The 25,314-nt window shown below is 47.0% G+C and overlaps 1 protein-coding gene across 2 annotated transcripts in view; it reads left to right on the plus strand.

Annotated features, from left to right (window-relative positions):
- BCO1 (beta-carotene oxygenase 1) overlaps positions 1-21,327 on the plus strand; it is a 52,758-nt gene extending 31,431 nt beyond the window's left edge. For both annotated transcript variants that reach the window (XM_025370847.1, XM_025370848.1), the window contains 5 exons: positions 1,317-1,574; positions 11,352-11,457; positions 15,879-15,973; positions 17,589-17,700; positions 20,541-21,327. In XM_025370847.1, coding sequence (XP_025226632.1) covers positions 1,317-1,574; positions 11,352-11,457; positions 15,879-15,973; positions 17,589-17,700; positions 20,541-20,770 — 801 coding nt within the window. In that variant the 3' untranslated portion in view covers positions 20,771-21,327. The remainder of the gene's footprint in view (positions 1-1,316; positions 1,575-11,351; positions 11,458-15,878; positions 15,974-17,588; positions 17,701-20,540) is intronic.
- The last annotated feature ends 3,987 nt before the right edge of the window (positions 21,328-25,314 follow it).

Raw genomic sequence — 25,314 nt, forward strand, 5'->3', positions numbered from 1 at the left:
AACCTCCCGGGCTCAAGCAATCTTCCCATCTCAGTCCCCCAAGTAGCTGGAACCAGAGGCACATGTCTCTATGCCTGGCTAATTTTTTGTTGATTTGTAGAGATTGGGGTCTTGCTATGTTGCCCAGGTTAGCCTCAAACTCTGGGCTCAAGTGATCCTCCTCCCTTCCCCTCCCAAAGTGCTGGGATTACATGTGTGAGCCATTGCACCTGGTCTTTTTTTTTTTTTTTTTTTTTTGCTGTTGTCACTTCACTTTTGTAAAATATCCAGTAGTTCTCAGTGTTACCTATTCGAAGAATATACAAGTATAGAAAGCCATGTATAAAATCCTCCCCAACTCACTTCCCCCTACCCCGCCTCCCGTCCACCCCATGTCTGAAGGGAGCCACCACTACCCACTGGCACAGTGTTACTCCACCTTTCTCTGCCTTCGCGTGCACTTTTAGTTTTTCTTTTCTTTTTTTCTTTTTTTTTTTTTTTGAGGTAGAGTCTCACTCTGTCACCCAGGCTGGAGTGCAATGGTGCGGTATCAGTTCACTGCAACCTCCGCCTCCTGGTTCAAGCTTTTCTCTTCTCTCAGCCTCCTGAGTAGTTGGGATTATAGGCATGCGCCACAATGTCTGGCAAAATTTTTTTTTTTTTTGAGACGGAGTTCTGCTCTTGTCGCCTAGGCTGGAGTGCAATGGCACATTCTTGGCTCACTGCACCCTCCACCTCCTGGGTTCTAGCGATTCTCCTGCCTCCGCCTCCTGAGTAGCTGGGATTACAGGCATGCGCCATCATGCCTGGCTAATTTTTTGTGTTTTTAGTAGAGATGGGGTTTTGCCATGTTGGCCAGGCTAGTCTCGAACTCCTGGCCTCAAGTGATCTGCCCGCACAGCCTCCCAAAGTGCTGGGATTACAGCATGAGCCACTGTACCCTGCCAAGGCTCCAGTCTTAGATGGGACCTGGCACCTGGCAGATTCTCCCCAACTTGGTCATAACCAGGGAGCTGGGATGTCAGCACAATGGAACAAGGGGACATGCACACTGGAGAGTCTCTCCAAACACTGTCCTCCTAGTGACTGCAAAGACTCTGGCAGCAAAGCGTCCCTTCTCTCCATGTGAAAGATACACTCATGGAAATACAATAAACAGCTCTCATTTTGGGGGGCACTTTTGCCTGTCTGGTGTTGTGGAGTAGACACAGAATGCAGAATGGGGACACAGTCCTGAGCCTAGTGCCTGGTGGAGCTGGGTTTTGTTCAGTCCCCAGATGCCACAGTGCCAGGCTGAGAGAGGGTGAGCTGACCCCTTGGTGTGCGTCCTTTTTCAGACCTATATCCACATCATCGACCAAAGGACCAGGCAGCCTGTGCAGACCAAGTTTTACACAGACGCCATGGTGGTCTTCCATCACGTCAACGCGTATGAAGAGGACGGCTGCATCGTGTTTGACGTTATTGCCTACGAGGACAACAGCCTCTACCAGCTCTTCTACCTGGCCAACCTGAACCAGGACTTCAAGGAGAACTCCAGGCTCACCTCGGTCCCCACCCTCAGGAGGTTTGCCGTGCCCCTCCACGCGGACAAGGTAATGGCTTCCAAGGAGGTCCCTTTTCTTTCTAGAGAGATGTGGGCCCAGGTGGGAAGTTACTTTGGCTCTTATTTGATTGACATTGAAATCGAAAACGAACTGTTCTTGAAAAAGAAAAAAAAAAGGTTTCCTTGTTTTTCCCAAAGTAGTACCGATTCATAATAAAAACTTTAAAAAATATAGATAAGTAAAAAGGAAAAAAAAATCCCTGTAAACCCACCACCTGAGATGATCATTGTGGATATGTATGTTTGTCTCCCAGTCTCTCTCTCTCTGTCTCTGTGTGTGTGTGTGTGTGTGTGTGTGTATGACTCTTCCTTTTAATCATATTGTACATAATTTTTAACAGCTTTATTGAGATGTAATCGACACAGCATACTATTTGTCCTTTTATTTATTTATTATTATTATTATTATTATTTTTTTTTTGAGACAGGGTCTCACTCTGTAGCCCAGGCTGCAGTGCACTGGCATGATCTAAGCTCACTGCAACCTCTACCTTCGAGGTTCAAGCAATTCTCTTGCCTCAGCCTCCCAAGTAGCTGGGATTACATAGGTGCCTGCCACCATGCCCAGCTATTTTTGTATTTTTAGAAGAGATGGAGTTTCACCGTGTTGGTCAGGTTGGGTTCGAACTCCTGACCTCAGGTGATCCACCCACCTTGGCCTCCCAAAGTGCTGAGATTACAGTGGTGAGCCACTGTGCCCAGCCTAATTTGCCCATTTAAACTGTTCGACGGCCTTTGGTATATTTTCACAGTTGTGCATCCACCACCACAATAAATTTTAGAACATTTTCATCACCTCCAAAACACACCCCATACCCCTTAGCCATCACCTCCTAGTCCTCCCCTCCCCGTCCCAGGCAACCTGTCATCTCCTCTCTGTCTCTGCGGACTTGCCCTTTCTAGACATCACATATAAATGGAGTCTTAGAATACATGGTGTTTTGTGTCTGACTTCTTTCACATAGCACAGTGTTGTCAAGCTCATCTGTGTTGGAGTCCGTATCAGTGCTTCATTTCTTTTTGTTGTTGTTGTGGTTTTTGCTTGTTTTGAGACAGAGTCTCACTCTGCCACCCAGGTTGGAGTGCAGTGGTGTAATCTCGGCTCACTGCAACCTCTGCCACCGAGGTTCAAGCAATTCTTGTGCCTCAGCCTCCCAAGTAGCTGGGATTACAGGTGGCTGCCACCATGCTTGACTATGTTTTTGTATTTTTAGTAGAGATAAAGTTTCGCCATGTTGCCCAGGCTGGTCTTGAACTCCTGAGCTCGGGCAATCTGCCTGCCTCCGTCTCCCAAAGTGCTGGGATTACAGGTGTAAGCCACTGCGCCCGTCCAGTGCTTCATTTCTTTTTATTGCTGAATAGGTACATACTATCTTACAGACTGCTTTTCTTTCTTTCTTTCTTTCTTTCTTTCTTTTTTTTTTTGAGATGGAGTCTCACTCTGTTGCCCAGGCTGGAGTGCAGTGGCACAGTCTCGGCTCACTGCAAGCTCTGCCTCCTGAGTTCACGCCATTCTCTGGCCTCAGCCTCCCGAGTAGCTGGGACTACAGGCACCCGCCACCACACCTGGCTAATTTTTTGTATTTTTAGTAGAGATGGGGGAATTCACCGTGTTAGACAGGATGCTCCTGACCTCATGATCCACCTGCCTCGGCCTCCCAAAGTGCTGGGATTACAGGCGTGAGCCACCGTGCCCAGCCCAGACTGCTCTTCTACCTATTTATGTATCTAAACATCTCTCCATGACATTAAATATTCTTTGAAACATCATTCTAAACATTTGCCTAATTGTTCATGGCAGGGATTCATCACCATTTGCTTACACAATTCCCTGATGTTGAAAAGCTCTGTTCTTGTGCTAAGAATGACCACCAGGCCAGACATTATCCCCAATTAGGGTGATGTGGCCAAGGCTCTGGGCTTGACTTACAGAGACTTACAAAGACTTCTGGCTCCAGAACTCACTGACTTCACGACTTAATTAATTTAAATGAAACCAAATTCAATTCAATTAAATGTTGATGGCTTACATTGACTAAATACACATTACGTGCCAGGTACTTTGCTAAGCATTTTGTTTTTCTTACCTCACTTATGATCAAAACAACCTGTGGGAAACGTTCCTGTAGAAGCCTCATTTTGGCGATGGACAAACTGAGGCTCAGAGAAGTTAAGAAATGTGGGCAAGGTCACACAGCCCAGAGTGGCAGAGCCAAGACTGGAACCTGCCCCCCTCTGTCTCTAAACCCCCTTTTCTTTTTTGAGATGGAGTCTTGCTCTGTCACCCAGGCTGGAGTGCAGTTGTTTAATCCTGGCTCACTGCAACCTCCGCCTCCCGGGTTCAAGTGATTCTCCTGTCTCAGTTTCCCAAGAAGCTGGGATTACAGGCACGTGCCAGCACACCCAGCTAATTTTTTGTTTGTTTGTATTTTTAGTAGAAATGAGGTTTCACCATGTTGGCCAGGCTGGTCTTGAACTCCTGACCTCAAGTGATCCACCCACCTCGGTCTTCCAAAGTGCTGGGATTACAGGCATGAGCCACCGTGGCCAGCCTTAAACTCCTGTTTGTAACTACAAAGGAGTAGGAACTCTGCTCTTCTCCCCAGTAGCTCTAACTCCTAGGAAAGAGCCTCAGATGGTGCACACTTGGGGCTCTGCAGGCCTGGCAGATGGTCCTACCGTATCCAGGGAGCCTTCTCCCACCCTTACAACCCAGTTTCTCAGTGCAGGAATTCAGCCACCCTCCCAGCCAGCAGGCAGGGGAGCTGGCATTTGAACCTAGGTTTGTCTGACTCCAGAGCTGGGGTCCTCCCCCATCTCTCCATTGTTTTCCCACCCATAGCCATTTGTGTATCTCTGCCATGGTTTTTGTCATATTTTATATCACCTCTACTTAACATTTAAAAATCCATTTTTTTTTTCATTTCAATCAATTCACTCTCTACTTAACTCATTTGAAAAGAAACACATCACTACCCAGTAGAAAGCTGGCAATGCTTGCTGCACAGAGAAGACAAGCATGAGAATAAAATAATGGAAATAAAGCAGAGGTCTTGAGCTCCAGCCAGAGGGCTGTGGCTTGCCAAGACCTGATCTCTCTGTGAAAAAGCAAAGTTTTAAAAGTATTAGGCATTAAAGACATCGTGGCACCTCATTGAGACTCTCCTTGACCTAGTCAGAATGACTGGAAGAGAAAATGGCATTGATTTTCTCCCCCATGTGACTCAGGGCTATTGGATGAACAGCCATGTCCCATGAAATCAGCACACGAGCCCTGGACCCCTGCACCGCTTGCTCCCGGAAGCAGCACAATGCAGCCCCTCAGACTGTCTCCTGGTTCCAGGAAGTACTGAGGGATAACAAGGCACAAAGCTAGTAAGTCTCAAGGCTGACCTCAGCCCAGGGATGGTACACAGAGAGGAACACGCTCCCTCCCACTGCCACACCCTGCAAGATTTTATAACCTTTTATCACACTCGAGAGTGCTTTGCTTCCTTGGAACCAAGCTAAGAATGTTAGCTTGTGTATCTTTAAAAGCCATCATGTGGTCAGGCACAGTGGCTCATGCCTGCAATCCCAACACTTTGGGAGGCCCGGGCAGGTGATCACCTGAGGTCAGGAGTTTAACACCAGCCTGGCCAACAAGGTGAAACCCTGTCTCTGCTAAAAATGCAAAAATTAGCCCGGCGTGGTGGCCCCTGCCTATAATCTTAGCTACTTGGGAGGTTGAGGCAGAAGAATCACTTGAATCCAGGAGGTGGAGGCTGCAGTGAGCTGAGATCCCACCACTGCACTCCAGCCAGGGCGACAGAGTGAGACTCCATCTCAAAAAAAAAAAAAAAAAAAAAAAGCTGTCGTGTGAACCATCTGCTGCTTTGAAACTAGCAAAGGAAAGCAAGCCCCGGGATGGGTAGCTCCTGCCACGCTTTTTAATTGCTACTTATCGTCCCTTAAATATGTCTTCTTATTGCACTTTCAAGTGGCTCCGCCTGCATATTGAAATCAGAAAGTCAGGCAGGTGGACCGAGCCTTACATGCTCTGATCCAGCGGCTCTGGCTCCATCCTATCCAAAGGTTTATTGGAGAAGCAACTTCAGGAAGATGCTGCCTCTACTCAGATGTCCTCTGGGCCTGAGGCCTTTGCAGGACATTGCTGTCCTCTCTGTCTGCAACTCTGTCCTCCTGGGCTGACACTCCTGCTCCCCCTGGCTGGCTGCACATTGGGTTCCCCTGGAGAGCCCTGAGACCCCCATGTCTGGGCCTTGGCTTCGGCCCAGACCAAGGAAGCCCAGGCCTGGGTGTGGTCTCAGAAATCCCCGGTTCTGCCATGCAGCCATGGGAGAGAACCTCCAAGGTCAGGGCTCGGCAGCATGACCCGGCAGGTGAGTCTGTATCCTCTAACTGCGCCTTGTAGCTCTTTGTCAACATTTATGTCAAGTGTAAGTAACTTGTTCATTTCCCTCTTCCTGTTCAAGCCTAAGTTCTGGGAGGACAGGGACTCTGTCTCATCAGCAGCTCATCTGCTGCACTCCGAGGATGCTCTTAAATACTTGAAATGAATGAATGAATGATGAATACATGAAAAATGGGAAGCAAGGTCTCCAAAAGGGCGCAGCATCTTCCTTTAGCCTTTGGAACCCGTTCCAAGTGAAAAGTACTTCCCACATAGAACAGGCAATAGCAAATTCTATTTAAAAGGCCAGGAGGTCCCGAATATCCCAGATTCTCTTGCTTTGGGGCCAGCTGGGGTCAAAGGAAGGTGGGGCCGGCAGGGCCTGTGGGCACCGTGGGCCTGTTTACACAGGGAGGTGTGGGGGTGCCTGAGGCAGGGCTCAGCAGTGACGGGGAGTGGCTGGGAGGGGTGTGGGCAGGGCGGGTCGTCTGGACCTTGGCCCTGCCCTGGTCCTGAAGAGCACTGTGTGAGGCCCTAGGTTCGTGTGCACCCACGCCTAAGGGGCATTGACACGAGGAAACACTTTGGACCTGGAAGGGGTAGCTTTGACGACTGGATCAGTGGGTTTGATTTCTATCTCCAAATGCACAAATGCAGACGCTCAAATAAGAGAAGCCACCATTCATGGAGGACTCCCTAGGTGCCAGGCTCTGTGTTCAATGCCTTTTCTGCTCTTAGATCCTGGCAAGAGGGGTCCCTGCTCTGGGTTTGGCACTTAGGAGGTCTGTGGGCCAGCCTTTCTTTCTCCAGCAGGACCCCTACTCCACAGGGTGAGTTCACAGGGCCAAGGCATTCTGCCTACCCAGAGGGGTGCCTCCACCCCCACCCCAACCATACGCTGGACACCTGGGATCCCAGAAGCCCCTGAAGGTCCTAGCCTTGCTTCCAATACCTGTCTTCCGAAGGGCAGACTGTGCCACTCTGCTGTTACTGCCGCAGGCCCACGAGGTGGCCAGGGCTGACTGTTGCCTTGGTTGTGCTGGCTAGGGTACCCATGCAGTGAGGGGTGGAGCCTGGGATAAGGCAGGAAGGAGCCAGGGGCCAGAGACTGCCTCATTCCAGCTCAGAACTCTAAGGAGTCCTGGGTTCTCAATTCATAGTCGTCCTTTCAGACCAGCACGGTGCATTGCTGGAACATTCTGTCTATCCAGCACAGTAGCTACTAACCACGAGTTGTTATTGTACACTTGAAATGTGGCTGGCACAGCTAAGGAATTGAATTTTTAATTTTACTTAAGCTTATTTTTAAATTAAATTTAAGGCTTGGCACAGTGGCTCACGCCTATAATCCCAGCACTTTGGGAGGCTAAGCCAGGCGGTGGATCACTTAAGGTCAGGAGTTCAAGACCGGCTTGGCCAACATGATGAAACCCTATCTCTACTAAAAATACAAAAATTAGCCAGGCATTGTAGCGCATGCCTGTAATCTCAGCTGCTCAGGAGGCTGAGACAGGGGAATTGCTTGAACCCGGGAGGCAGAGGTTGCAGTGAGCCGAGATCGTACCACTATACTCCAGCCTGGACGACAGAGCGAGACTCAGTCTCAGAAAAAAAAAGTAAAATTAAATTTAATTTAATTTAAATCGCTACATATGGCTAGCGGTTGCCATTTGGGACAGCCAGCTCCACACCATCATGAAGGGCTGTGTGTCAAGACAGGGACAGAGATGGTGTTTGACTTAATTTGCTTGGTGTATTTAGACAGAAGGTTGGTGGGCCTCCACTTGTACGTTCCTTCTGGCTCCTGCGAAATTTAGGGGCTGTTAAATGCTTTGCTAATCTGCATCACAACGTTCTAAGTTATTTATGATCCCCCACATCTACGGATGAGAAAGTAACTTGCCCAACTTTGTAGAATTATCCCTGGGATTTGAGCTGCAACTGGAATGTATGCCCGTCTGGCTGCACGACGTGTCTGGCCCTGGATCAGCCTGTTTTTCACAACCATTATTTAATTTAATCCTAACATCATGCTCAGATGCAGGTGGAAGCCACCTCACTTATACCCAGCACTACTCTAAAATATGAACCACTCCCCCGAGTTTACACAGACGAAGAAGCTGGCTCTGAGGAAAAGAGGTCTGCTCGAATCTGCATGGAAAACCACAGCGCTGAATTTCATAGGGCAGGCAGCATTCTAGGGGATGATGGTGATGGCTGCTTCTTGTGGGATTTCCCTTAAGTGTAGGGATTTCAGTGCAAGCTTGCAAGATGGTGCTGAATTCTGGCTGGAAAGTGATGTCTTCCTAAAACCGAGCATGCTGGCCACCGAAAGCAGCCAAGTCATGTTTGTTATTGCTGTGGATGGAAAAATTCACGGTTTATTCCTCAACCAGTCTGACCAGTTTGGGGCTGGAGTTATAAGATGTCTGTGCAGACCAACTCCCTAAGAATCAAGGCTGGAACGTGCCCAGAGGCCTGTTGCCGTCACACGCTTAGCAAGGTACCAGAAAGGGCCTCCCACCAGCTTGCAGAGCCATGCAGGTAGAGGCACTGAATGTTTGGTTTTTGTTGTGGTTGTTTGTTTTGTTTTGTTTGAGACAGAGTCTCACTCTGTCGCCCAGGCTGGAGTGCAGTGACGCGTTCTCGGCTCACTGCAACCTCGCCTCCCAAGTTCAAGCGATTCTCCTGCCTCAGTCTCCCGAGTAGCTGAGACTATAGGCACGTGCCACCACGCCCAGATAATTTTTATATTTTTAGTAGAGACGGGGTTTCACCATGTTAGCCAGGGTGGTCTCGAACTCCTGACCTCAGGTGATCCACCCACCTCGGCCTCCCAAAGTGCTGGGATTACAGGCATGAGCCACTGCGCTCAACCAAATGTTTCTAAGATGCCACCAATGGGCCAGGTGCTGGGCTCCTTTGTCTCTGCATTTCCTCTCATTTGATGCTTACAGTCACCCTGCAAAACACATGTCTTGCCCCTTGACAGCCCAAAGAAAAGCTGACTGAGTTGTGCATTCACTCATTAATTCAGCAATTACTTCCTGGGCACTAGGTGCCAGGCACTGAGCAAAATCTGGTCCCTGGCTTCTTGGGGCAGACAAGCTAAAAGAAGGAAAAGAGTTTCATAAAGAAGATAATTACAGCTCGGGGCCAGTGCCTTGGAGACACTGCAGATTCCGATGGAGTTGTTAGGGAAGGGGTGTTTCTTCCTAGACCTTCGGGGATGGGGAAGAGTCAGCCTCAGGGCCTTTGCACTGCCTTCACCCTCTACCAGCAATGCTCTTGTTTCTGGGCCAAAGAATCAATACAAAGGCCCCAGGAATAGGCTCTGCTTCTCTCCCTGTGACTTTGGACCAGTTCCTTTCCTTCTCTAGGCCTCAGTTACTTCTACAAATCGAGACTGAATTAAACTAATTTCTGAGGACCCTTGCGGTTCAGCTGCTAAGTTGCAGTAAACTTCTCATGCTCTCCAACACAAATGCTGCTATCCCTAAAATAGGTTGGTTTTAATTATAAAAGCCATTTTGAGCCAGGTATACTGGCTCATGCCTGTAATCCCAGCACTTCGGGAGATCAAGAGAGGGGGATCACTTGAGCCCAGGAGTTCCAGACGAAGTTGGGCAACATAGTGAGACCCTGTCTCTACAAAAAACACAACAATTAACCAAGGATGGTGACGCATGCCTGTAGTCCCCCAGCTACTCAGGAGGCTGAGATGGAAGGATCACTTGAGCCTGGGAGTTTAAGGCTACAGTGAGCTATAATCACACTACTGCACTCAGCCTGGGTGACAGAGCAAGACCCTGTCCCAAAATAAAATAGAAGCCATCTTGGAAAATGCAGAAAGTAGAGAAAAGTTTAAATGAGAAGTCAGCCATAACAATAATTTTCCGTTGTCTCGTTCCTCAGTATCTTCTAGAGCCTAACCTGTACTCACCTCCAGTAGTGGTGGCAGCTATAGAATAATAATAAGTGATAGTAGTAGTAGTATGGTAATGATAGTAATAATAATATAACAACAACAATGTCATCAACAGAAGCAGCTGACATTTATCTAGCACCTACTGTTAAGCAGGCATTCTTGTGAATCATTTGTACAGATGATGTCATTTAATCTGCACAATAACTCAAAGATGCATATGCTATTAATATACACATAAGGAAACAGAACTATAGAGAGGCCACGTGACTTGCTCAAGGTCCCATGGTTAGTACATGAGGGAAACAGGGAGTAGTAGATGCTCGATAAATATTTAATCATGCTAAATCCCTCTCCTCGCTTATACTGATGACAGCAAGATACTGAACACAGCAACATCTGATTGTAAATTGAAACCAAGAAATGTCCTTGAAGGTTGTTTTTCCACCGAATAATTTTTATTGCATGTTTGGTTTCATTTCTGCAGTGGTAACTTTTCCTAGGAGAAAATACTGAAAATACAGAGAGGCATACAAAAAAGGAACTGAAGTCCCCCATAATCCTCATCATCTGTTGTATTTTTAATATTTGGTATATTTCAGGCCAGGCATGGTGACTCATGCCTGAAATCCCAGCACTTTGGGAGGCTGATGGGGGTGGATCACTTCAGGTCAGGAGTTTGAGACCAGCCTGGCCAACATGATGAAACCCCGTCTCCACTAAAAAATACAAAAATTAGCCAGGCATGGTGGCATGTGCCTGTAACCCCAGCTACTTGGGAGGCTGAGGCAGGTGAATCGCTTGAACCCAGGAGGCAGAGGTTGCAGTGAGCCGAGATCACACCACTGCACTCCAGACTCCAGTCTGGGCAACAGAGCAAGACTCTATCTCAAAAAAAAAAAAATTGTACTCACACACACACAGACACACACACACACATATTTAGTATATTTCTCTGCCTCTTCTCAATGTAAACTTTTTTAATGCGGTTGAGCTCAGACTGCATATGCAATTTGTCCTGATGCTGCTTTTACTCAGTGTTGTGTGATAAGCATTTCCCGTGTTGTTGTAAAGTCTTCAGAAGCATCCTTTTAATGACTGCTGCAGCTTTATATAGGTGAATCATCTAGTACTTTAAAAGTGAGAACTTACTCTTAGAAGCACATTAATTTTCCCTGTGAGGAATAAGGCAGGCTCAGAGTAAGAGAAAGGAGTCCTATCACCTTCCAGGTATGTGACCTTGGAGGAGTCACCTTAAATGGCCAATCCTCATTTTTTAAACCGAGACTAAGAATAACAACAGAAAAAGAACTGCTTCCTATGATTAATGTGAGGCTAAACCAAGATGACATGTATTCAAGCATTTTTTTAAAATATATACACTAAAGCAAATGTTTGCTCTGGATGACACGTTTTTATTTTACTCTTTGAAAACTGAATTTTTTCAGAATGCAGAAGTGGGCTCAAATTTAATCAAAGTGGCATCTACAACAGCCACGGCCCTGAAGGAAGAAGATGGCCAAGTCTACTGCCAGCCGGAATTTCTTTATGAAGGTAAAATGCATCCTCTGGTCCTGAGATTAGGAAAGGGGCAGATTTTCGTGGGGACCCCAGAGGCCTCTTTACATAATACTTCCCTCCTGTGCACGTACAAGGGCCAAAAAGGAAAGGCTCTTGGGATGCCCCGATGAGAAGCATCTGGGGACATTTCTCTTTCCTCTATCTTCAGCAATGGGTAAGGCCAGCCATGGTGGCTCATACCTGTAGTCTCAGCACTTTGGGAAGCTGAGGCAGGCAGATCACTTGAGGCCAGGAGTTTGAGACCAGCCTGAGCAACATGGTGAAACCCCATCTCTACTAAAAATACAAAAATGAGCTGGGTATAGTGGCACAGGCCTGTAGTCCCAGCTACTCAAGAGGCTGAGGCATGAGAATCGCTTGAGCCCAGGAGGCAGAGATTGCAGTAAGCTGAGATTGTGCTATTGCACTCCAGCCTGGGCAGCAGAGCAAGACACTGTCTCAAAAAAATAAAAATAAAAATAGGAAGGCAGTGGGTGGTTGCTGGGCCAGATGACTTCTGCAAATGCTGTCCCTTACTGAACACGGGCTTATTGAACAGGCACAATACCTTTCCATTTCTACCTCTCAACATCCACAATATCCTGCAAAATAGCTGTTATCAGCTGCATAATATGAAGGAGAAAACTAGGCCTGAGAGACCTGGAGCTACACACAGAACGCAGACCCTCTAGAACAGGAGTCACACCCATGGAGCAGGGCTCCCCAGTCTGGGCACCGTCGCCATCTGGGGCTGGGTCATTCTTTGCAGTGGGTGCTGTCCAGGGAATTGTAAGATGTTTAGCAACATTCCTGGCTTCTACCCACTAGAAGCCCGGAGGGCCCCTATCCTGAATTGGAGCAGCCAAATATGTCTCCAGACATTGCCAGCATCCCATGGGGGCACCATTGCCATGATGGAGAACCACTGCCCCAGAATATAAACCCATGAGGTGAGGATTGTGTTGCTGTGCTCACAGGGTATCAGCAGCACATGACACAAAGGCTGGCATACAGAGGTCTGTGTTCAATACGTCAAAGTACAGAATGAATGGACTTGTCCAAGGAGACTCAGCTAGAGAGTGGCGCGGTGTGCATTTAAACTGAGCGCATTGGCTGGGTGCGGTAGCTCGCGCCTGTAATCCCAGCACTTTGGGAGGTCAAGGTGGCCGGATCACTTGAGGCCAGGAGTTTGAGACCAGCCTGGCCAAGTTGGCGAAACCACATCTCTACCGAAAATACAAAAATTAACCGGTGTGGTGGTGCATGCCTGTAATCCATAATCCCAGCTACTCGGGAGGCTGAGGCAGGAGAATTGCTTGAACCCTGAAGGCAGAGCAGTAAGCTGAGATTTCGCCACTGCACTCCAGCCTGGGCAACAGAGACTTTGCCCAAAAAAAAAAGACTGAGAGCCTTGTTCCATCAGCTGCCCCATGCCAGGAAGTTTGGGTATCTGGAAGAGCACATCGACTTGGGGACTCTTTTAGGATGACCCTTGGATTTGACCTAAGAATCCACTTCTGTAAAAGGCATCCCATACATCCCATAACCAGTTCTGTGAGGGAACTCATACGCTTGGAGTCTTTAGAAATGAATCAATAGGTGATGCCAGGTCTGAAGGCATCCACCCCCATCCTTGCTCACCCACCACACCACATTTTTTTTCTTTCCTGAGAAGATCATGCTTATTTATTGTTGCAATATTGTGCACACTAAAAAGTGTAACAATAAACAAACTACCCATAATCCCTGCACCTGTGACAGCCCTTTGGGATACCCATCCAGTCCTCCCATCATGCGTGGATTGTGTGACATAGGCCGGGTCTCTTCTGGCGAATTCTCAGACTGCTCTCATTTCATCCCAGCAGTGTCATTCTGTTATTGTTGACATTAGATTTGTTCATGCACATCAAGGCCTTAGTGTGGGGTCTGGCCTATAGGGAGAGTCCGGCCAATGGCAGCAATATTAGAATAGCCCTAAGAAGCAGGTTCAGACAATTGCAAAATTTGCCAAAAGGCAGGCAGCAGAGCCAGGTTGTGACCCCAGCCTTCTCTTATCCCAAAGCCCATTGCCTCTGTATTTGTACTTTTGCAAAATACATTCCATATCATCTAGAATGTTCTGAAGCTGCCTTTTGCACTTAATGAATGTAACCTGAGTATTTTCCCACATCCTGAGGATTCTTCAAAGGACATGGCTATTAAGGACCAGGCACGGTGGCTCACACCTATAATCCCAGCACTTTGGGAGGCCCAGCCTTAATTTCATGTAACTATGGGCCAGGCACAATGGCAATTACAGGCATTACTCATTCCTGTAATGCCAGCACTTTGGGAAGCTGAGGCGGGTGGAGCACCTGAGGTCAAGAGTTTGAGACCAGCCTGGATAACATGGCAAAACCCCATCTCTACTTTTTAAAAAATACAAAAATTAGCTGGGGGTAGTGGGGCACACCTGTAGTCCTAGCTACTTGGGAGGCTGAGGCAGGAGAATCACTGGTTTGAGAGGGGCCCAGGAACATCTTGGAAATCTCAGGCCTACTTTGAGGTCAAGGGCACACAACTTCTTCTTATTTAAGTATGGGAATGTTCCATCTGCCTCACCTTCATCTGGGCCTGTCCCCTTGGAAGTTTCACGCTTCCTCATATGTGGGATTGGACATCTCCTTCCCACCTCAATAGTTCTTTCCCCTTCCTGCCCCACTGAACCTAATCAGCATTTATCCGTGGATGTATCTCTACTTCCTCTTCTCTTGGACATTGTATCTTCACCAGCAGCTGGTGGCAACCACCAGGAATATTTCCTAAGAGTTGAACATCCATTTCAGTATTCAGACTTAGAAATTCAATTTGATGCAATAGGCATATATACATATATACACATGTACAGCCAAGCACGGTGGCTCACGTCTATAATCCCAGCACTTTGGCAAGCCAAGGCGGGTGGATCACGAGGTCAGGAGACCAAGACCATCCTGGCTAACACGGTGAAACCCTGTCTCTACTAAAAATAGAAAAAAAAAAAAAAATTGCAGGATGTGGTGGCAGGCACCTGTAGTCCTAGCTACTCAGGAGGCTGAGGCAGGAGAATTGCTTGAACCCAGGAGGCAGCGGTTGCAGTGAGCTGAGATGGCGCCACTGCACTCCAGTCCAGGCGACAGAGCGAGACTCCATCTCAAAAACGACAAAAAAAAAACCCCCATATATCTATACACACACACACACACACACACACACACAGAGAGAAAAAAATAAGATTTTTGATTATGTAAAAATAAGATGATGAAAATTTCACATAATGAGAAACTTAGATTCTATCGTAGAAAGTGTAAACTATAAGGCAGTTATAACCCCAGGAATGCTTCCAAATTTTTTCTCTTCATTTGTAACCTAGTGGAGATATAGTAATTCTATAGTCAGCATTTTACACTTAACCTTATGGTATGGACACTTGTCCATGTTATTAAAATCATTATTAAATGTTATTTTTCCATAATGTTATTATATAATTCACCAGATTTAATTAACTATTCTCCGTTGACACCATTTTCCACAGCTTCCCATTCTGTTTTAGTTTTTAGTTTTTAATTTTAGAGATGGGGTTCTTGCCATGTTGAGCAGGTTGGTCTTGAACTCCTGGCGTCAAGCGATCCTCCCATCTCAGCTTCCCAAAGAGCTGGGATTACAGGCATGAGCCACTATGCCTGGCACAGCTTCCTATTTCTTTTTTTTTTTTTTTTTTAGACAGAGTTTTACTCTGTGGCCCAGGCTGGAGTGCAGTGGCACAATCTCGGCTCACTGCAACCTCTGCCTCCTGGGTTCACGTGATTCTCCTGCCTCAGCCTCCCGAGTTGCTGGAATTACAGGCATGCATCACCATGCCTGGCTAATTTTCTTTGTACTTTCAGTAGAGGGAGGGTTTTGCCATGTTGGCCAGGCTGGTCTCAAACTCCTGACCTCAAATGATCTGCCCGCCTCAGCCTCCCAAAGTGCTGCGATTATAGGCGTGAGCCACTGCGCCCAGCCAGCTTCCCATTTCTCATCACACATATGCACATGCGTGCACACATACACACATCAGCACTTTTTTGAAAAGAGCTTTAAGAAATTGCAGTAGCCTCTGATTTTAATCATGCAATTCTCTTTGATTTCTATCTTGGATAATTAAAGATGTTTATACACTTAAAACCTAGGTCTGTGGTACACTGCTCCAGGCCTTTCTGATAGAGATGGGGTAATTATCAGAGGCTCCGTCCCCTGCCTTTGACCACCTTTGATCCAATCCAGGCTCTAAATCAAGCTCAGGGATCTTGGTGTGGGAACGAATTCTGAGGAAAGGCTACCCAGTCTGACAGGAAGGGTGGATGCTCCCAGCCCCCAGTGATGGGGGCTTCATCCACCTTCTAATTTCCTTGTAGGCTTAGAGCTTCCACGGGTCAATTATGCTCACAATGGAAAGCGATACCGGTATGTCTTTGCTGCAGGAGTTCAATGGAGTCCAATCCCAACCAAGGTACTGTTCTCTGTGTATTCACAGGCTTTTCCTACAGTGATTGCGTCTATATGCAACGCTGAATTCTAAGGTTCTGAGACATTGATTAGAAAACAGGAGGTCAGAGGGAGGTAAGTGTAGGATAAGATAAATTTGAAGTAAGGATGGACAGCTGGGAGAGGGAGTGGCACCTAATGGGCTAAGGTTTGGGTAAGAGGTTATAGCTGGAGTTTATTCACTGATTTCTTTATTCAATACTTATTTATTGAGCACCAACTATGGGCTACAATGTGGTAGGCACTGAGGGTAAGGAAGTCAGCAGGGGGATGCCCAGTCCCTGACCTAAGGAACTCACCCTCTCCAGCAGAGAGGGTGCAGCTGAAACTTAGAGGATTTATTTTGCTTCTTTTGTTTTGATTTGTTTTTTCCTTTTTATTTAAAAAAATACACAGAAAGAGACAGGGTCTCATTGTGTTGTCCATGCTGGTCTTGAACTCCTAAGTTCCAGGGATCCTCCTGCCTCAGCCACCGAAAGTGCTGGATTACAGCCATGAGCCACGATGCCTGGCCCACTGTGCTTCTTAAGCTACCATTTGTGAAACACTTACTGTGTGCTGGTCACTGTGTGAAGTGCTGTGCAGGGATCACTTTTTTTAAACATCTTCATTTTTCATAATAAAATGGAAAATCTTTTTTTTATTGCAAACAGAGCAGAAATGTCCACAGCCAAAAATTAAGCCTCCGCCCCTCCATACCCCAAGCCACTCTCCACTAATACCAGACCTAGAGAGAAATAGGCCTGTTGGGAGATTAAGAGAGATTCAGAGAATTGCACTCTTAAAGCAACAAAGGGGTTGTATTATACTTTAAATGTTTGCATTGAATGTATTCATTTATTTAACTCATATAAAATTGCAGTGCAATGCCAAATATAAGATATAGTCAATATTTTAATTTTTAGACGGGGTGTGGTGGCTCACACCTATAATCCTAGCACTTTGGGGAGCTGAGGATTGCTTGAGGCCAGGAGTTCGAGACCAGCTTGGTCAACAATAGCAAGACCCTGTCTCTATATTAAAAAATAATAATAAATTTAAAAATATTTTAATTTTTAAAAGAATTCCTTATGCTGTATCAGCTACATGGTGGCCGGAGGACCCATGTTTAAAACTGGGGGAGGAGGCTGGGTGCGGTGGCTCATGCCTGTAATTCCAGCATTCTGGGAGGCTGAGGCAGGCAGATCACCTGAGGTCAAGAGTTCAAGACCAACCTGGCCATGGTGAAACCCCGTCTCTACTAAAAATACAAAAAGTTTGCCAGGTGTGGTGGTACATGCCTGTAATCCCAGGTACTCGAGAGGCTGAGGCAGGAGAATTGCTTGAACCCAAGAGGTGGAGGTGGAGGTTGCAGTGAGACAAGATCACGCCATTGCACTCCAGCCTGGGTGACAAGAGTGAAACTCTATCTCAAAAAAAAACAAAAACCAAAAACCAACAACAAAAAAACCACGGGGAGGAGAGTTAGCTCCTGTCCTTTCTTGGCTGTGCTCACCAGAGGTAGCTGTCATTGGGTGATTATGTCAAAAGTCTATATCCGATGGGCTTCATTTCTGTGTTTCTCCTCGTTGGATGTACAGATAATAAAATATGACATTCTCACAAAGTCATGCTTGAAATGGAGAGAGGACGACTGCTGGCCAGCGGAACCCCTGTTTGTGCCCACACCAGGCGCCAAGGATGAGGATGACGGTAAGACTCTAAGAAGCCAAGCCTAGTTGCTGCATGCTGCTCATGATCCCCCTTCCCACAGAGACACCATCTAGGGGCAGCTGACCCCCTAGCTCATAAAGGGGGTGGACTGGTGCTTTGAAGTCTACATCTGTCTAGGTCAAAGCTAAAAGGTTAGGGAGTCCCCAAGGCTACCTTTACTTCTTATACCAATTGCAAAGTTTGAGGGTCCCCGAGACACCCTTTGGCTTCAATAATTCATTAGAATCACCAACCTCACTGCAAGCGCTTATGCTCACAGTTCTGGTTTGCAGCAGTGAAAAGATACAGACTAAAATTAGCAAAGGGAAGAGGTGCACAAGACAGAGCCCAGCAGGGACCCACAGGAGCTTCCAGCTGCACTCTCCCAGAAGAGTCACAGATAGCACTGACTTCTCCTGACAATGCTGTGTGACAGTGCTCACAGAATATTATTGCCAGCCAGGAAGCTCCCCTGAGACTCGGTATGGAGAGTTTATACTGGGGCTCAGTCATGTAAACATGGTTGCCCGCCTGTGTGTCTGACCTTTATTTAGTCTTCAGTCCTCCTGGAGATCAAGCTCATACCATGTGGCCCAAGGCCCCACCATAAATCCCACTGTAAGGGTAGACTGCCTGGTGTGGCGCAAGGCCCCCATGTATACAAAGATACTTGTATCAAGCAGGACATTTCACCAGTATAGAGGTGACCTCCCAGAAACTGAGGACAAAAGCCAGTCTCCTTTTTAGACAAGTTTAAGTTTTTTACTGCACAAAGTCCATCTCCTTTCCAGTCAGTGACACTAAGCTCTCTCAGAATGCAGAATCTTGGTTTTAAAATTGATTACAGTGGCTAGATCCAAAAGAAATGTTTTTAAGAAATGGAGTCTTGCTCTGTTGCCCAGGCTGGAGTGTAGTGGCATAATCGTAGCTCACTGCAGCCTCAAACTCCTGGGTTCAAGTGATCCTCCTGCCTCAGCCTACCAAGTAGCTGGAGCTACAGGGGCACGCCACCATGCCTAGCTCATTCTTTGTATTTGTTATAGAGAAAGGGTCTCACTGTGTTTCCCAGGCTGGTCTCTAACTCCTGGGCTCAAGCGATCCTCCCATCTTAGCCTCCCAAAGTGCTGGGATTACAGGTGTCAGTCACTGCACCTGGCCTGGATCCAAATTTTTAACAATGCATAAGCACGTAAATGTTTCACAGCGCCCCTGGAAATGTGTATTTGTGGCCCACCTCTATTTTCTAGGTTTCCACTTGACTGAATGATCCTTCCCCTTTCATTCTCAGAAATGCTTCAGAAATGCCCTGCCCACAGCCCTGAGGAGGCTAAGGAGGGTAACTAGAACCATAGGTGGGGATGTCACCTGGCCACGCTGGGAATGGGGCTGCCACACCTGCAAGGAGGGCAGGCTGCCCCACTTGAGCCTGCCAGCTTCTTCCCTCAGGTGACAAGGGAGTGGTTTTCCACCTGGGTCTTGTCTTCCTACTGATCATGGCATGGCACGTCAGGCCAGCAACCCCGTGTCACTGTCATCTCCGAGGCGGGGGACCACTGGCATTGCCTCCTGCTCAGGCCGTTCTCCCACTCAGTGGTGTGGACACTTCCTTTACATTCTCTGTGAGGAGGGAGTATCATTATCTTCATTTTACCAATGGGATGCTCAGAGAGTGACCTTGTTGCCCAAGGTCACACATCCCATACATTCAGAGGTAAGATGTAAATCCAGGCCAATCTGACTTCAACGATGCTCCACTGCTCTTCAACCTGGGACCCTCTGGGGGCATTGAGAGTATTTGCAGGAAGTTGATATGCATTATTTTGTTTAACCATTGAAATGCCATTCTTCGAGCCAGGTGTGGTGGTTTCTGCCTGTAATCCCAGCACTTGGGAGGTCAAGGTGGGCAGATTGCTTGAGCCCAGGGGTTCAAGACCAGCATGGGCAATATAGGGAGACCGCATCTGACAAAAAATACAAAAATAAGCCAGATGTCATGTCATGTGCCTGTAGTCCCAGCTACTTGGAGGGCTGAGGTGGGAGGATAGCTTGGGCCCAAGAGATCGAGATTGCAGTGAGCTGTGATCACACCACTGCACTCTAGTCTGGGCAACAGAGTAAGAACCCATCTCAAAAAAGCAAAACAAACAAACAAAACGAATGCCATTCTTCAATGCCTGCAATAATTTAGTGTGCTTTCAAAATCCATCATGCAGGAGATACTCTCGGCAACCCTGTGAGTGTAGGTGAGATTATCCCACCTCTACTGATGAAGAGACTGAGGCTCCGAGAGGTCAAGGGACTGGCCCAGTCAGGGCTAGAACCAGGTTTTCTGGTTTCTTTGTTTGTTTGTTTTGAGATGGTGTTTCACTCCGTCACCCAGGCTGGAGTGCAATGGTGTGATCTCGGCTCACTGCAAATTCCACTCCCAGGTTCAAGTGATTCTTCTGCTTCAGTCTCATGATTCTCCTGCTTCAGTCTCCTGAGTAGCTGAGATTACAAGCACCCACCACCACACCCAGCTAATTTTTGTATTTTTAGTAGAGACAGGGTTTCACCATGTTGGCCAGGCTGGTCTCGAACTCCTGATCGGAAGTGATCTGCCCACCTCTGCTCCCAAAGTGCCGGGATTACAGGCGTGAACCACCGCGCCCGGCCTACAGCCAAATTTTCTGATTCCTAGTTTCCAGGCCTTTCCCTTCTATTACAGTGTCTCCAATTCACTTCCCTCCTGATTTGGTTAGATACATATGTCTAAAGAGGGCGGAGAGACACGCTGAGAAACTCATCCCTCCGACTGAAGCCTGCACTTTTACAAAGGGTTTCTTTCTGTTTCCCCAAAGGAGTCATCCTATCAGCCATTGTCTCTACTGATCCCCAGAAGCCACCTTTTCTGCTCATTCTGGATGCCAAAAGCTTTACAGAATTGGCCCGTGCCTCCGTTGATGTCGATATGCACATGGATCTCCACGGATTATTCATTGCAGACATGGACGGGGACGCAAAAAAGCAGGCCGCTTCTGAGGAACAGCGGGACAGGGCTTCTGACTGCCATGGGGCTCCTCCAACCTGATGGTGTTGAGGTTTGGACGGGGGAGAGAAGCTTGGCTGTCAGAACTCCATGGATACATTTCTTTGGATAGAGGGGAGGGCCTTGGTTACCTTTTGTACTTATTCTTTCTGTGGGCGCTTTCACAAGGGCATGGAAAGAGAGTTTGTCAGTATCATTTCTTTCACTTTATTTTGGCCGTAAAAATTTTGTTTGAAAGTCAAATATTTGAAGATCAAATATATATTGATTAGATCCAGTTCTTCTAAGAAAACTCCTTTCCTTTAACATAAAGACCTTGACCATGAATTGGAAATGATATTCAAGGACATTATCATCATTTTTAGAATGAGCCACTAACCTGTTACAGAAGAGACAGATAGTTATTTATCATTGTGCCTTCCTCTGTCTCTTTCTCTTTCCTTTGCTCCCTCCCATCTTTCTAGTGGACTAAATTGTGTATCTGGGAGTTCTCGCTTTCTAGCCAGGCCTGATGAGTTAAGTTATGTGACCAGGAAGGCATGCCACTTTGTGGTCATTCCATGCAAGTCATGGCATAATAGAAAATAATAAAAACTTTACTCAGACTTTTATTTTTTCATGGCTTCTCCCCCTGAAGGTCTTCTAAGGCAATAAAATAGTTGCAGAGCTTGATGGTTCACAGCCAGCACGATGCCTCATTGTACAGGCAATGGGACTAACACTTTGGTGTGGGACTCCTCTTTGCAGGAGGGGATTAATAGGTACTGGACATTGACCTGACTAGCCACAGCCAAGGGGCTTGAACCCAAGATTGAGTCCCAGGGCCTGGGCTGGCATGAGAGTTCTTCCCTACTGCTGAGAACTAGAGCAGTGAGCCATGCCCATGTGCATAGGTAAAAGGAGTTTCTCCAAGCTTGTACGTGCTGCCAAGATAAACCAGGCATTTGGGGCAGCGTGGAAGGAGGCTGAAGGCCCCTGAGCCAGGTAGTGATGGGGATGGAGAAAGTGGGGAACAAGACAAGTGGGATGCCACACCACTACCGGGAGCCCCAGAGTCATCTGAGTCTACAGTCAAGTGGGTGCCTGATGCATGGTGTAAAGAAACAGGCAGGCTGGATAATTCCCAGGTCATGGGATCGGGGGAGCTGGGCTTCACAGCCTTATTCCACACTTACCTCCTCTCCTGAATCTGGATTTCCTTCAGTCACCAATGGGGATTCAATGACATATCTGGAGGATGGGAAGGACTCTCTAGTGGCACTGCATGGAATCCCCCAGAGGGGCAGCTCCCTCGAGGATAGTCTTAGCTTTTGCCCTGCAACCACCATGAAGCCATACTTAGCTTCTACCAAAATGTAGGCTCCATGAGGCCAGGGAGTTAGGCTTTTACTTTTGTTTGTTTGTTTTTTTTTTTTTTGAGACAGGGTCTCACTCTGTCACCCCGGCTAGAATGCAGTGGTGCCATCTTGGCTCACTGTAGCCTCAACCTCCCAAGCTTAAGTGACCCCCCCACCTCAGCCTCCCGAGTAATGGGGACTACAGCCATGTCCCACCACATCCAGCTAAGTTTTGTATTTTTTGTAGAGACACGGTTTCATCATGTTGCCCAGGCTAGTCTCGAACTCCTGGGCTCAAGTGATCCTCCCACCTTGGCCTTTCAAAGGGCTAGGATTACAGGCACGTCCCACCTTGCCCAGTCTTTTTTTTGTTTTTTCCTTTTTTTTTTTTTTAATTTCTTTTGAGACAAGAGTCTCACTCTGTCACCCAGGCTGGAGTACAGTGGCACAATCTCAGTTCACTGCAACCTCCGTCTCCGAGATTCAAGCTATTCTCCTGCCTCAGTCTCCCTAGTAGCTGGTAATACAAGCACGTGCCACTACGCCCAGTAATCTTTGTATTTTTTTTTAGTAAAGACGGGGTTTCACCATGTTGGCCAGGCTGGTCTTGAACTCCTGACCTCAGGTGATCTGCCACCTCAGCCTCCCAAAGTGCTGGGATTACAGGTGTGAGCTACCATGCCCAGCCAAGCCCTTTTTTTTTTTTCCTTCATTGAAGTTTTTATTGAGATAATTGTACATGCACATGCAGTGTTGAGAAATTATACAGAAAGATCTCATGCAGACTTTACCCAGTTCCCCCATTTGTAACATTTTGCAAATTTATATAGTACAATATCACAACCAGGATATTGATATTATCCACCAATCTTATTTAGATTTCCCAGTTTTACTTGTACTCATTTGTGTGTACGTGTATATAGTTCTAGACAAATTCTAGACTGCATCCACCATCACAGGCAAGATACCAAACAGCATGTCAGCATGAGGATCCCTCATGTCACTTTTTTGTCACCAAACCTACCTCCCGCCCTCCTCAACTCCCATCCCTAACCCCTGGCAACCACCATAAAATGGTGTCCTTTCAAAAATGTTATGTAAATGAGATGATGCGGTATTAACCTTTTGGGATTGGCTTTTCTCACACAGCAGAATTCCTTGAAGATTCATCCAGTCGTGGTGGGTATTCATCCAAGTCATTAGGCATTGGGTGTGTCTGACTCACTATTTTATCCTCAACACTTGTAACACTGCCTCGTGTAATGTAGGCACTCGATACATACTTGTTGAATGAACGAATGCACCAGTTCTCCCAACAGATTCAACTCGTCAATGCGTCAACAAGAAATGGATGTCTTACGGGAGAGCTCCCGGGAGATGGGGAAGCGAGTCCACATGGAGCCCAATGACAACACACGCAGTTCCCTGCTAAGGTTCCTCACTCCTGTTGTCCTTGACCACTCCCCTCTCTCCTCTCCTCCCTGTTGGTCCTGCAAAACCCCTCCTATCGTTCTCAGCATTTTCATTTTTGCCCTAAGCTTACATACCCTGTTCAACAAAAACGCAAGCCATGGAAATGGCAGGACAAAAACCATCTGCTCTTCCTCAGAATCGCCTTTGGGAACCTCAGTGCCTCCAGCATTGATAAAATGGACAAAGGGGGACCAGGCGTGGTGGCCCACATCTGTAATCCCAGCATGCTGGGAGGCCAGTGCAGGCAGATCATGAGGTCAGGAGTTTGAGACCAGTCTGGCCAACATGTGAAACCTTGTCTCTACTAAAAATACAAAAATTAGCCGGGCATGGTGGTGGGCACCTGTAATCCCAGCTACTTGGGAGGTTGAGGCAGGAGAATCACTTGAACACAGGAGATGGAGGTTGCAGTGAGCTGAGATCGTGCCACTGCACTCCAGCCTGGGTGACAGAGTGAGACTCTGTCTCAAAATAATAAAATAAAATAAAACAAAACAAAACAAAACAAAATGGACAAAGGAGAAATGCCAACTCTAGTGACCTGAGAAAAACCTGATTAAGGGCTGCGTTTGGGTGGCAGGAATGGAAAAGAATTGAAAAATGTGACAAGCCCTCGCCCACTCATTCTTCCACTTTAAATATTTGAGAAGAGGGTAGAATTAAAAAATGCTTCCCCACCTCCTTTCTACTAGATTCCTATTGCCTAACAGTACCCAGAACTAGTCATGAAAAAGGGTGCAGTTCTGCGGGGAAGAAAAATATGTCCGTGGTTTGTTTATCTTGTTGAAGATGACAGGTAGAATACCAGACTGATGAGGGAGGCTGGCACGCCAAATCTTTCTTTCTCAGTTTCAAAACCACCAAAGGTTGATGCCAAGATATTCAATTTATCTGGGTCCTTAATTCTGACACATTTCGTATACAGACCAGGGTAATTAGCTCAAAACTCCACAAGAGCTATGATGCATGCTCCATTCTTGAAGGACCCACAAGACACTCCATCTTACCCTCTTAGCCTTTCTTGCTATGTTTCATGTGGGTGGAATATATGACCAGGAAGTTCTGCAGGAAAAGTCACTCTGGATTTCTTTATTGCTTTGATAAAGCCACAGCATTTTTCAAGTGCTCTGTGCTGCAAGCGTCAGGTACACAGTAGGAAACCCAAATGTTTGCTGACCCACTAACTTTTTCCACCAAAGCTTTCTCTAATTTAATCCCAATTCTGGAATAAGCTGGATAGACACTTGGGCAATCAACTCACAAAAAATCTAAGTGTGTTGGCGTGACGTCTACAATATTTGCTCAAACACTTCCTCCAGAACAAAGTTCAGCCTGACTCCTTTAAGAAGGTTGCTGGTCCAGGTTAAGTATAAACACCTTTGATGGCTTCTTAAAAACTGTTTAAAAGACTGGGTGGTTTTTAAATGGCCAGGAGATGTCTTTCTCATGACAAATCAGGACATGCAGACCAAAAAGTCATCACCACCATTCTCAACATCCAACAATGATGAGATGTGTGGCCTCAGTACTTGAACTTCTTCCAGTGAGTTTAGACTCAGAGATCCTGCCCAGAAAAACAGCGCCGACTGCCCCAGCTCCTGTGCCACATCGAAAAGCATCCTTTGAGGTCCAGTCGCAGCTAAGAGGCAGATTTTCTTGGACACAACCAGCAAAGAGAGATGTGGCGGCACTGTATTCAGCCTGGGTGGGGAAGAGGACAGCTTCTTTCTTTCTCATAATTAAGAAAGGCTTTCCCAAGGCCGGGCGCGGTGGCTC

The sequence above is a fragment of the Theropithecus gelada genome, chromosome 20, assembly GCF_003255815.1.
Source record: "Theropithecus gelada isolate Dixy chromosome 20, Tgel_1.0, whole genome shotgun sequence".
Classification (NCBI taxonomy): Eukaryota; Metazoa; Chordata; class Mammalia; order Primates; family Cercopithecidae; genus Theropithecus; species Theropithecus gelada.